This window comes from Mugil cephalus, chromosome 20 (assembly GCF_022458985.1).
Source record: "Mugil cephalus isolate CIBA_MC_2020 chromosome 20, CIBA_Mcephalus_1.1, whole genome shotgun sequence".
NCBI lineage: Eukaryota > Metazoa > Chordata > Actinopteri > Mugiliformes > Mugilidae > Mugil > Mugil cephalus.
The window spans coordinates 13,104,151-13,116,219 of NC_061789.1; the positions used below are offsets into that span (position 1 = coordinate 13,104,151).

At 43.6% G+C, this 12,069-nt stretch overlaps 2 protein-coding genes across 2 annotated transcripts; both read right to left on the reverse strand.

Annotated features, from left to right (window-relative positions):
• Positions 1-8,153: 8,153 nt before the first annotated feature.
• On the reverse strand, positions 8,154-9,417 carry LOC124997877 (methionine-R-sulfoxide reductase B1-A-like). The gene is made up of 4 exons (XM_047571909.1): positions 9,125-9,417; positions 8,883-9,025; positions 8,653-8,767; positions 8,154-8,546 (listed from the first exon to the last, which is right to left on the reverse strand). The coding sequence occupies exons 1-4, from the start codon at positions 9,177-9,179 to the stop codon at positions 8,521-8,523; spliced, it is 339 nt and encodes a 112-aa protein (XP_047427865.1). The 5' UTR covers positions 9,180-9,417; the 3' UTR covers positions 8,154-8,520.
• Positions 9,418-9,565: 148 nt separating this feature from the next.
• LOC124997878 (methionine-R-sulfoxide reductase B1-A-like) lies at positions 9,566-12,064 on the reverse strand. Its single transcript, XM_047571910.1, has 4 exons — positions 11,918-12,064; positions 10,818-10,960; positions 10,565-10,679; positions 9,566-10,141 (listed from the first exon to the last, which is right to left on the reverse strand). The coding sequence occupies exons 1-4, from the start codon at positions 11,970-11,972 to the stop codon at positions 10,122-10,124; spliced, it is 333 nt and encodes a 110-aa protein (XP_047427866.1). The 5' UTR covers positions 11,973-12,064; the 3' UTR covers positions 9,566-10,121.
• Positions 12,065-12,069: the final 5 nt, after the last annotated feature.

The following is a 12,069-nucleotide window of genomic DNA, read 5'->3' on the forward strand; positions in this document are numbered from 1 at the left end:
CCAATCAACTGCGCTGCATTTGGCCGACCCCGAGCAGTTCAGAATTCCTGCATCGGCTTTCATCTTCATTTACATTATCAGTAAACAGTTGGACCAAGATGCATGCTTACCCCTCCCACTGACTCCACCATGTTTTACAGATGATGCATTCTTCAGATCATGACTCCAAGCCTTCTCCATCATCCTTCACCCTGTTATCCTGGTGCAGGTCGATCTTAGTTTCATCTGTACAAAGAATTCTTAGCCTGGGGATGGATGTTTCACTTGTACCGAGATGTTATTGAGTTCCCAACTTGTAAACAGCTCCCAGTACGACCTTTTTACGTTCCTAAATGACCTTCTTGACTGATGAAGGATAATAAATAAAGGCATATTGCACATCTATCGCAAAACAGCTTTTGAGACTGTGCACAAAAATCGTCGGAATTCTTACATCTTTCCTCGGACTGAGGGTCCAGTTTAAGTTTAACCTAGGTGTAAACTAAACAACATCTTTCAGCTCAGATCATATGTCACATGTCGAGACCAAGATGGCGGCGGGTGAACAGCGCGAAGTCCAGCGTCTACTTATTACTACTTATTATTATACGTATTTTTTTCGTTATTTATCTTTAACTTTTTGTTTGTGCATGTACCTGTTTTATAATTTGTGAGCTTTAGAGGTGAATGTGGCATTTGTTATCTTTGGTACACAGAGCCCAGCCATCTGTTTCTCCTCTGCCCCGTTCTTTATGCTAAGCTATGCTAACTGCATGCCGCCTAATGTTCACCGTAAAGGCATGACAGAGTTACTGATCTCCTCATCAATCTCATTATTTCCAAAAAAAGGCTTAATTTCAAAAAATCAGGTCAAGTTCGTAATTTTAAGTCGGAGTCACGGCAAAGCTTCGTTTCTGTCTTCGCGCTCTAAAACACCAGCACCACACCCTCACTTTGTTGTAGAGCCGATGATCATATTGGGTTGTCTGTGAGCCTCATTCCTGTGGGAATGTATTCTGAGACTTTGACCTCTTCTTTTTTAACCCTTACCCTCACGCACACACGCAATCCTTCCTCTTCGTCTTGTGGCACTCATCTGGTCTCACTTTAGGTTTTGAGGTCTGTGTTCCTGGGGACCCGACAGAGCCGCTGGCCCAGATGACAGAAAGCAAGGCTTCTTTTGCGGACTTCCCCAAAATACATTTAAAATTCATTTGGATCCTGTTTTGACCAAACAATCACTCACCCGCTGTTACAAATGCACATGGAGGGAAATATAGAGCACTCACTGTCTTCACTGTCTTTAAAATTGGCAAAAGATGGCGTTCTCAAATCCAAGACACTGACAAGCCAATGAAGACAGGCTGAAGGATCGAGAGAAACAATTACTGCAGCGTGACTGACAGGAGAGATAATGGGTGGATTTGCTTTTCTGGCACAAAAGTACAAATTTAGAAAATTAAAGTTGCCAGATGTTGATGGTGAAGATATGATGCATTAATATTGGATCGCTTTGATATATCAGGTGATGAATGATAACTCTGGAAAGGTAGTTGGCTCTGAAGTCGCTCGCTTTGAAGAGATGCTGTGAAAAGGTGTGTCTCTTGGTGTTGCACAATAGATGCTGAAGGGCCAAAACCTGGAGTAGGCAAATGGAATTCCCCTTGTTATTGCTACAAGGAGGCTCCAGATATGGTCACACAAACAAACACAGTAAATACTTAATCCACAGCAGGACGCAACCACAATAACACAAGGTGTCGACCTGGCATCCAAATTCACTAGATCCCAAACTGATCAAATATCTGTGGGATATAGAGGCCCCTCCCCTCAAACCATTGGACCCAAAGGCCCCCAACTAACACCATTCTGTTACCAGACACCACAGGACACCCTCAGAGGACCCATGTCCATTCTCTGATGAGTATATAATTCAATATGAGTAGGCTGTGTGTAATCATAAAAACCTTCATAAAAACAGCCCAGCAGTGGCTACTCTGTCAGTGCATTTACATGCACAGTTAAATCGAGCTATGCTTGAAATTTGACTTTCTGAAAGCTGTTTGTCCCAATTTACATGCAACGGAGAAAATCAAATAACTGACAGGAACATGTCCTCCTTCTCTACACTAGGTGGCAATATGTGTGTTTTCAGCAGGTTCCTTTCCAGTTGACTTTTAACATCATATAATAAACAAGAGTCGTTCATGCAGCCGGCAGGCATTTCAAGCAACAACAAGATGGACAGTTCAGCTTGTTTAATCTCGTACGTAATGCGTGCGCTACTTATGGTGCAGATAAGATGGCGCTATCCTTCAGGTGGTTCTTCTACCGGCTCTGTTTACCTTTTTCTTCTGCCACTGGCTTGGATATTTTTGTTCCGGGGTCATACTCCAGCGCAGATTTTAGAGCATGTGCACACACATTGTCTAGTTAAACTCCAATTAAGGCGTATACATGACGGTGAAAATCAATTTTCAATCCCATTATCTGGGGAGTCTCCGTTGGATAAGAAAAAGTCGAATTTTAGTCGGAGTAACACATTTACATGCGTTTAAGTTGTCCAGTTAAAGTCAGATCAAGGCAGTAATTCAGTTTTTTTCTGTGTCATTGCTCTTAGAGCTCCTAGCATTATCAAAACTTGCTGTCTATTGGTTGTAGCTTCACATTCAGCAGAAAAAGCTTTGGAGACCTGGCAATCTAATGGCAAGCATGCACCCATTTAAATTTTAAAAAATATTTTTGTTTTACTCCAAAATATGCCATGAAAGAAAATACAAAGCCAGCTCTGGCCAATCATCTCTTTCTAGAGGCTTTCTTTATCATCTAGCTCTTAGTTTTTTAGCGAAAAATACATAAGTCCCTCATACCTCCAGCTTTCTCATTATCCACTGAGAAAGACTGATGTAGATTATAGGTTTCTGATTGGGTTATAATCACAAGCAGAATAAAGAGCTCAAACACCTTTGAAAATTGTCAGCACAGAGGTTAGCAATCAGTGTAACCAAAGGAGCAATTTTGGCTATTAAGACCACCCATCTGGGGGTCTGTGGGGAGCCACAGGGTTCACAAGTTCTACACCCCTCTCTGCATGGAAAGTATACACAGGCACTAGGAGAAAAATGCAGGATCAAACAACACAGACATGTGCACAAACACGCTTGCAGTCTCCTTTAACACACGCGCGCGCGCACATACGTTATGATCTGGAAATCATATATAAGGCGCACTTGGATTACTAGCCAAGATGAGAGAGGATGAGCAGCCGCAAATTGCAGGGAGCTGGGTTGGCCGGGTGGGTGGGTGTAGTCGGAAAGGGGAGGGCTGGGAAGGGAGGAAAACAGTCTGTGGCATCGTACTCAGGGAAAGACTGAGGTAATTACTTTCTTCTCCGTAGTCTATGTCTTAAAAAAAAAAATGTTTGTAGCGTGCCACGAACCTCTTCAGACGTCAAAGTCCCCCCGCCTGACATTTCTGGACATGCGCTGACACACAAACGCAGCATTTTCCACAGTCCATCACCGCTCTGACTATCTGCGAGGCGAGCCTCCTTCTAAATCATTCAGCGGACCCTTAACCCAAGTGATGTTTCCATACTCCGAAGACAGCGCGCTTGATAAATGTTTCCTGGCTTCTCCAAAAACTTTTATCTGCATTTGTTTGATTATTCTTACCAGCTCCTGAAACTCAATCAAAGTAGAGGAGAATATTTAAGTGACACGAGAGGTCCGGCACTTCCTCTCTGGATTACTGTGCCCGCCTCTGAGGCCTTTTCAAAGTCCCGCATAGCCTCTGATCAAGACCGGATAGAAGAAAGACGGCATGAGGGCACCTTACAATCAGCCGGCCCTATTCTGTTCTTTTAAAACCTTTGCTCTTATTCTGTTAGTGCCCCCCTGAAAAATATGAGCACCCATCTCCCTCATCTGTGTGCACAATACCAGCACCGCACACCTCAAGTATTCCTTTGAAGCTGTAAAGCCGTCCTGTGCTGCTGTCTGTGGGTCTTATCGCGCTAAAAAAGAAAAAATCGATTGCAGTGCAGATAGCGAGAGTTTGCAAACATATATGTGTATACATCCAAAGCCCCCGTGTTATTGAAGCTGCTGGCTAGCTCGGGAGGAGGAATGCAATCACGTGGTGAAGCTGACAATAAAGTGGCAGGAGGCATAGAAATTTCACGTGCTGTTTATTTTCTCACCAGAAGGCATCGTTCGCTGGATCTTTAACGAGGAGATCTGAGGCCCTCCTACCCCCACGATAGTCATCCTTTCTCAAGTTTTAGCTGTTGACGTTTTGTTGGACCAAACTGAGATTCGAGGTTTCCCATTGTTATATTGTAATGTAATGCTCCTCTGTCCACTTCTATAGTGTTTACAACGGGATCTATTTTCCTTATTTTCCCCCGGCCCTATGTTCCCTGCTTTGTAAGTGACGGGGAACATAGGACAATTTTTTTTAAAAAAAAGGGTTAGGGTTAGGGTTAGGGACCCAAGGAACATAGGTATGCTCCACAACCAATTCGGCCCACTGAGATATGCATCTTATGTACCCGCCGCTTATAAAAATCTGTTTATAGACATTGATGTTTTGTTGGACCAAACTGAGATTTGAGGTTTCCCATTGTTTCTAATGTAAATGTATTTTCATCACTCCTTGGTCCACTTCTACAGTGTTTACAATGGGATCATCCCTATGTTCCCTGGGTCCTATGTTCCCGATGTCCTATGTTCTCCGCTTTGTATGTGACCAGGGAACATAGGACCCTGATAACATAGGACCTGGGGAACATAGGTACACTCCCTTTTACAACCAGCTCATACTCCCAGCAAACTTACACACAATTTCATGCTGTGGTTCTTTTTTTTTTCTCAGAGAGGATGAGCGATGCTGATACTCTCGTTTCGCTTTTCCTAAGCCCCGTCTCTTTGAAACACATGTTGCCCTGACAAAATTACAGCAATGCCCCGACCTGGAGGGCCTTGGAGCGCTCTGAACGTTTCTGATCCGGAGCGGAAATCGCATTCCAGTGTCATGTATAAAAGCTCTGTTTATCCTTTCATTCATTACGCAGAACGTTTGGCCGACACATGTACGTCTGAAACATGTGCGGAGCAGCCCCGCCGTGTACTGTACAGCGGCTTAGCGCTCACACCGCAGATATTATTTCCCGTTGAAGGGGAATTTCTGGATTTCAGCTGCAGTCACGCATTCAGGAGCTTTATTCCTCTAATAAAGTGATCCCGGCTTCTACGGTGTGTGTGAAACAGGGCCACTGGATGACAGATGTTTTATACTACCTTGAGGAACTTGGATAATGTCATGGCATGTGATGCAGATTTTCTTTTTTTTTCTTTTTCTGTGGCTCGAAGCAGAAGCAGGTGTAGTGCCTGTAAACATCCACATCTAAGCAACAGGCTCATATGGTACGTTACGATTAAAACAAGATGTCCAACGATTGAGTCAGCGCCATGTGCTTATTAGTCAAACCTCGAGGCTCGGCCCTTGGGACCAGAGAGGACTTTGGAGCGGTTTGATGTAGTCTGAGATCCCGTTCGAGCAGGATCAGCCCCGGAGGTCAGCTGAAGAGGAGCCCGTCTTGTGATTCTATCAGAGGATTACCACTTCCTCCTTCCTGTTTGCTTCCTCTCGGCTATACAGCTGTGCTCAGATGCCAGCCAGGAAGACCGTTCCCCCAAATGCTAATTACAGTGTACAGTTTTTGGGCAATTTCCTTTTCCTCGCCATCTCTCCTTCTCACATCTGCTTTATCTACGTTTTTTTTCTAAATCCCAGTTTCCCACTCCCAGATTCATTCCACCGCTCACTGACGGACACGTGTTGATTGTAGCACAGTTGTTGGTGCCAAGAAGGCTTGAGTATTGCAGAAACTGTTGACCTGCTTGGGTTTTCACACTCAGCCACATCGAGGACTTGCACAGAATGGACGCATGGTTAACTGTGTCTGCGTGAGTTTTCTCCAAGCACTCAGGTTTCCTCACCTCCGAAGACATGCTTGTAAGGTTAATCGGTGATTCTGAAGTGTGTGAGGTGTGTACCCTCTCGTCCAATGACAGCTGGGATAGGCTCCAGCAACCCCTGCCACCTTAGTGAGGATAAGTGGTAGCAGAAGATGAGATGAGATCAGAAAATATCCAGTGAGCTGCAGTTCTCTGGGTCAAAATGGTGCCCACAGGTCAGAGGAGAATGGCCAGAGTGGTTTGAACCAACAGAAAGGCAACAGTGGATCAAAAAACCACTTGTCACAATCTTGACTCTCGTAAAGCAAGTCGAACCTTCGCCAACGATCCGTTAAAGCTTGCGGCTTTTAAATTGCTATGACTCACAGTGGTTTGTGTCTACTGACAACATTCAAAGTGTGACTGAACACTGGGAAGGTGTGCTTTTGTCTGGGACAAAGTGTCGCCTTCCCAACGTGCAGCCAACAGCAATGCTTCGTCATTATTACAGTAATAGCAGCTTTTTTCTTTTTCCAGAGAGCGCAACTTCCCAGTGTTCAGCCACACTTTTGTCCAATTTTGTGCATCGGCGAGTTACGGTAATTCTTTTTTCTTGTTTGTTTGTTCGTTTTTTTTTTATCCACGGACATTAAAGGGTTAAGGAAGATGGCCTACATCAGCAGAAGGATAGAGTCCTTCCTGTCAGCTAAGGACAGGAAAAGCTACAATTTGCATGGGCTCACCAAACGTGGACAATGGAAGACTGGGAAAAACGTTGCCTGGTCCGGTCTGATAAAAGCGTGAATCCATCCTGCCTTGTATCACCGGTTCAGGTGGACATTTGTTTGGCAGTGCCACACACCTAGATGTTGAACACGACAACGGGTTCACCATACTCCAATCAAACAGAACACCTTTCTAGAGCAGGGGTCTTCAGTGTTTTTCAGGCCAAGGACCCCCAAACTGATGGAGATATTAAGTAGGGACCCCCTACCTACTATATGTGTTCTATGTTAAACTCGGCCTAGTGGTATTTATAAATCTACATTATTATTATCATTTTGCGTTCACTATCAAGCTATCCCTTATACCTTTATTAAAATATGTTGGATTCATGTTAATGTGTATTTAAAGAAATTTAAATTTGTGGGGGGGAATATAAAAAATATATAAAAAATGGCTAATCAACCAAAGAATCTGCGACTCCTCTAAAGAATGTTTCCTGCACCTTGTTGAATCCATACCAAGCAACCTGGTGCCAATGAAGTGCACATCTACACATTTCCCATGGCTGTCTGACAGACAAAGTCATCATCACATCAAATGCGCCACATTTGCTTTAAATACTCGAGCATCGCAGTCGATGAATGTTTGCACCTCCTTCCCTAATCCTCCGGCTGACACTGGAGCTTTCATCTCCCCCTCTGATCTCCCTGCCTTTGAAATGAGCAGCTCAACACCTGCTCGTCCCAGACACTCGAACAGCACGAGAGCCGCAGAGAGCGTACCCCCACGTCCTTAACTTTGTTTAAAATTCCACCGTCTGCTCCGGCCAAGAAGCGCCGCTTGTTGAGATATATCAAAAAACTTGCCGGGCAGAAAAAAAACACACACACACAAGGCCCTCTCGAGTCTGGACACACGGAGGTGGGATTTGTTCTCTGCGGTGTTGGGCACACACCTCCGAGATCTGAATCCCAAAACAGGTTGCCGGCATGAGAAGGGGGGATATTTAGTTTATCCTCTGAATCTGAAGATCTCAGCGACCAAGCTGTCTAAACTCCACGAACAAACACAACAGATATCACTTAATATAAGGGCTTTTTTATGTAATCTACAATTATTCAAGCTAATTTAACAAGAAAAAAGACTTGGATTGGATGAGTAAAAAGAATCAATACTGTTTTTTGGTTGAGTGAGACCGTCTGAGTGTACGGACCTCTGGTAGAAAGATTAATTCAAGGTTTGACGTGACCACCTTTCTCCTGGGTGAACTAATGCACAGTTTTTCAAGGTACTTGGCAGATGAGTCCCGAGTGTAACTGATCCTGTGGACTCAGAGGCTGTCTCTTACGTAACGTTGCGATCGAGGCTCCGATGGGGCCGCGCCATCTGCTACAGGACTCCTGTGAATATGGGTTGGTTGTGATGTAGAATGAATTTTGGACCAATCAGAAGCCTCTCCGTTTGCGTTGTGAGGGATAATAACCCGAATGAATCTAAAAACTTTAATACATTGCTACATAGCCGAGAGCGAACTAGGTCCAGCAAATAGCACCATCAACTGGTGGAACTATGTAATTACAGTCTCCAACATTTTCACAGATCAAGAGGTTAATTTATAAATCCTGTTAAGACTTCAACTGAAAACAGTTGCAATTTATTTGCTAGATAGAGTTAAACATTACTGTCTTTTACAAATTATTGACCAAATCTGAACTAGTTTCTGTTTTTGAGTTTATGCCCTTTGTCTCCTCTTGCTGTCCATCAGCGCCATGGAGATCCATCAGGCTTTGTCCAAGAGCACTTCATCCAAGGTTCACACCTTCAGCAGCGGGAAACATTTTCACCCTTTCACAGCTCACTGTTTTTGTCCGTCAAGCTCTCCTGTGAAGAGAGTAAAGTGACATTTAAATCACAGGGTTTTTAATGTGTCCCCCAAACCGTACGTTGCACGGTGCGGCTGAATGGTAGAAACCAACGGGAGACGCACCTTTAGGGACGAACACCAGTGAGCTGCTAAAGATTCAGAAGCGTGACAGCCCCTCTCTCGGCCCATCGTACAAGAACTCATGACCCAGTCCATTGCCACATTTGCCACAGCTAACCTGGGGTATTTTAATGCAGGGAGCTCAAAGTAAACCACATGATGAACCTAGAGTTAATATTTTCTATCTGGCTTATTTAAAAAAATAAATCCAGCAGTCCATCCAGGTAATCTACCTTTATGGGTCCCCATGCTTCAGGTTGTTTAGAGACACTGTCCTCATGGATCGTCTGTGAGAAGGCCGGCCAAGGAGAGGAGTGTTCAAACTTTGACGTGCTAGAAAATAACTCATGGCCGCATTCAGAGCACACATATATTCCTGAGGACAAAGAGAGAGGTGCGGAGTTTTATCGTCACAAAAGTGGCTCTTGTTTTAACCTTTTCTTTCATGCAGCCTCACGCTTTGGTCACCACTCACCAGGCTGGAAGTGGTTTTTATATTCTTCCCCACCAGAAAATGAGCAATACGACATTTCGCTCCGGCTGTCTCGGTTTCTCAAAGGCCAGAGTGGTTAATGGTTACAAAGAGCCACCTGCTTGAAGCTGGAAAAAACCTGCACGGCCAAGTGTCAAGTGTCGAAGGCTGGGAGGCTCTTGTGCAATGCCTAAATGCTCATCAACTCCCCCTGGTGGCAGCTCTGTACTGAGCAGCTCTGCCACGAACGCACGGCAATGTTAGTTTTCTCACAACACATATTTTAAATTGCATTTTCGGCAATTCAAATGAAGCTACATATACACATCAAATAATAATGACAAATGTGGCGGAAAAAGCTCTCCTGAGTGAGTGAGTCTTACTTGTCACATGTATCATCTAGAAATATGCTAATTAAATAAACACATACGAGGTCACTGACCCTTTTGATTTAAAATATATATTTATTGAATTTTTTTGCAAAGCTGTCTTGACCCATATTCCTTTTCAAGAGTGTTCCAGAAACAAATATATATCTTTATTTCTTAAAAATAGATTGTGTAGCCACTTATTTTCAGGATTCAGCGCATCAACGTTGCCTTTAAAGGCTATTATTATTAAATATGTGTCACCTTTGGAAAAGCTTATTTTTAGACAAAGTTTTGAAACATATTTCCTTTCAGTAAGAAATGAGAAGTCTTCATGCAGTGAGAGAAGCTCTTATCTCATCATGATTTAGTGTCATCTGAGGTAAAACTGATGAGACAGGGAGGGGAATGTGTGATCTGTGATGTGAAACCGGTGGCAGAGGCGTTTATGATTATTGCTAAAAGAAGCGTTGGTGACCGGTCCTCCGTTCTTGCTGTCCGGTGAGTCCACCGTTCATCAGAGCCCTGGTGCTCCCAGGCTGGGCTTTGTACCAGAACCCTTCATTGACTGTCCACACCTCCAGCAACAGAGAAACCTCGAGTACCACAGCACTTGCTAGTGAACGCTCACCTTACTGCCCATCAACCTTATCTGTGGAGAGAGGAAAAAGAGAAGGATAACATTCATACCTTCAACGGACGCCTCATCAGGTAAACCTGTTGAACTGCTCATTAATCAGCCAATCGCAGATCGCAGGACAATGAATTCACTGTACTTACATGATCTGAATCTAATTGATCACATTTGGGGTGTGATGCTATCATGTCAATACGAATCAAATCCTTGAGGCAGTTCTGAAGACAAAACCATGTCCAACCTGGTACTGACAATATTTAACTAATGAACTATATGGTGAGTGAATGTGTATATAAAGTCTCTATATTTGTTACTTTTTTCATACGACTTTGTGCGGCGAAAAATATGAATAAACATATTTATATATTTGGTATTAATGCATCCTTCGGAAACATATATCAGAAAGCATAAGTGGCATCAATCTGCCGGGGCAGATACCTTTAGGGACGAACTTCAGTGAGCTGCTGAATATTCAGAAGCGCGACAGTCCTTTGGCTGGCCCATCATTCACGAACTCATGGCCCAGACCATTTCCACACTTCCCGCAACGCACCTGGAACAAGACAACATACAAATGACCAATGTGGAAACTTTCACAAGAGTGAGTTTGATTACAGCCAGGTGGTATCTTAAGATCTTAAATCTTAAACTAATTTATCCATCTTTTTTTTTTTTTTTAAGAATACGGCACCTTGTACGCCCCGGGTCTCTCCTTATGTTTGGACACACTGTCCTCACGGACGGTCTCTGTGAAGGCCGGCCAGGGTGATGAGTGCTCATACTTGGAGTGGCTGGAGAACAGCTGGTGATCACACTTGGAGCAAACATAAATCCCTGAGGAGCGAAGAAATGGAGATGAATGCATCTCGTGCTGATATAACTATTTGAATTTTAGTACAATTCTTTAGTCACTCTTCCACAGCCAATCGAGACAAGGAAGTAAAACCTTCCCTTTATAGCCTCTTGCCAAAATGTTAGGTACAGTAGTGAAAATGAACACATTCTAACATAACAGACCTGCCTTTACCCACAGTTTAAGGTTCTGCATTAAGTTGAGGAAAAGCAGATGCTATCGAATTGATTGTTTTGGATCAATGAAGAACTTGTATGGTTAACTGAGGAGGTTTGGAGAGACAGACATTCAGTCACCGTAAGTGAACCAGGAAGTAGCCGGACTAATATTTAGTTGTAGTTCATGCAGAACGAGCCAGACCGATGAGGCACAGGTGTAAATGGCTCACACCTTCGTAGGCTACGTGCGTAGGTTACTGCGTTTACGTCCCGCAGCACTGAGCATGAATATCTTGGAGGATGTAGTAGACATAGTGCAGGACTGTTACATTAAAATACATCACTTTTCACTAGTGTATCTAATGAACTGGCAAGTGAGTGAATTACATACATTAATTTACATAGATTATGTTCCATTTGAAAGGGTTTAAGAGTGTGACTTATCAGCATCCCGTTTTGTAACTGCGTTGTTGTGTAACCTGAACATACATAACAAAAGTTAACTAGCTTTTAAAACTAAGTTTTTGGTTCTTTTTCATTTGATCTTAGTGGCTAAAAAAATTGCTCTTCTATAACTGCGTCAGGTATCCCCGCGGGTTGACACTGTATACAGGGATTAATTATTTATCACGGGTTACTCGCAGGTGTTTCATAAGTTATTCTGTCTTCAGCTGTTAGCGAACGGTGGCTAGCTGGCTAATGAGTTTTTAACTTCTTCTACGCAGGCTCTGAGCAAGATTCGTTTGAATAAAGTGACAGAAGTAAAAGCAGTGGGCGTACCTGGTTTGAAGTGATCTTTAAAGACCTCTCCGCCGAAGAAGGAGCAATACGACATGGCTTTCGACTCGTTTTAATTCCCTCCTCTGAATGGTCGCGGACGAGTAGTAAACTTCCGCCGCACTAATCACAACTTCCGGCTTGAGTTTCAGACC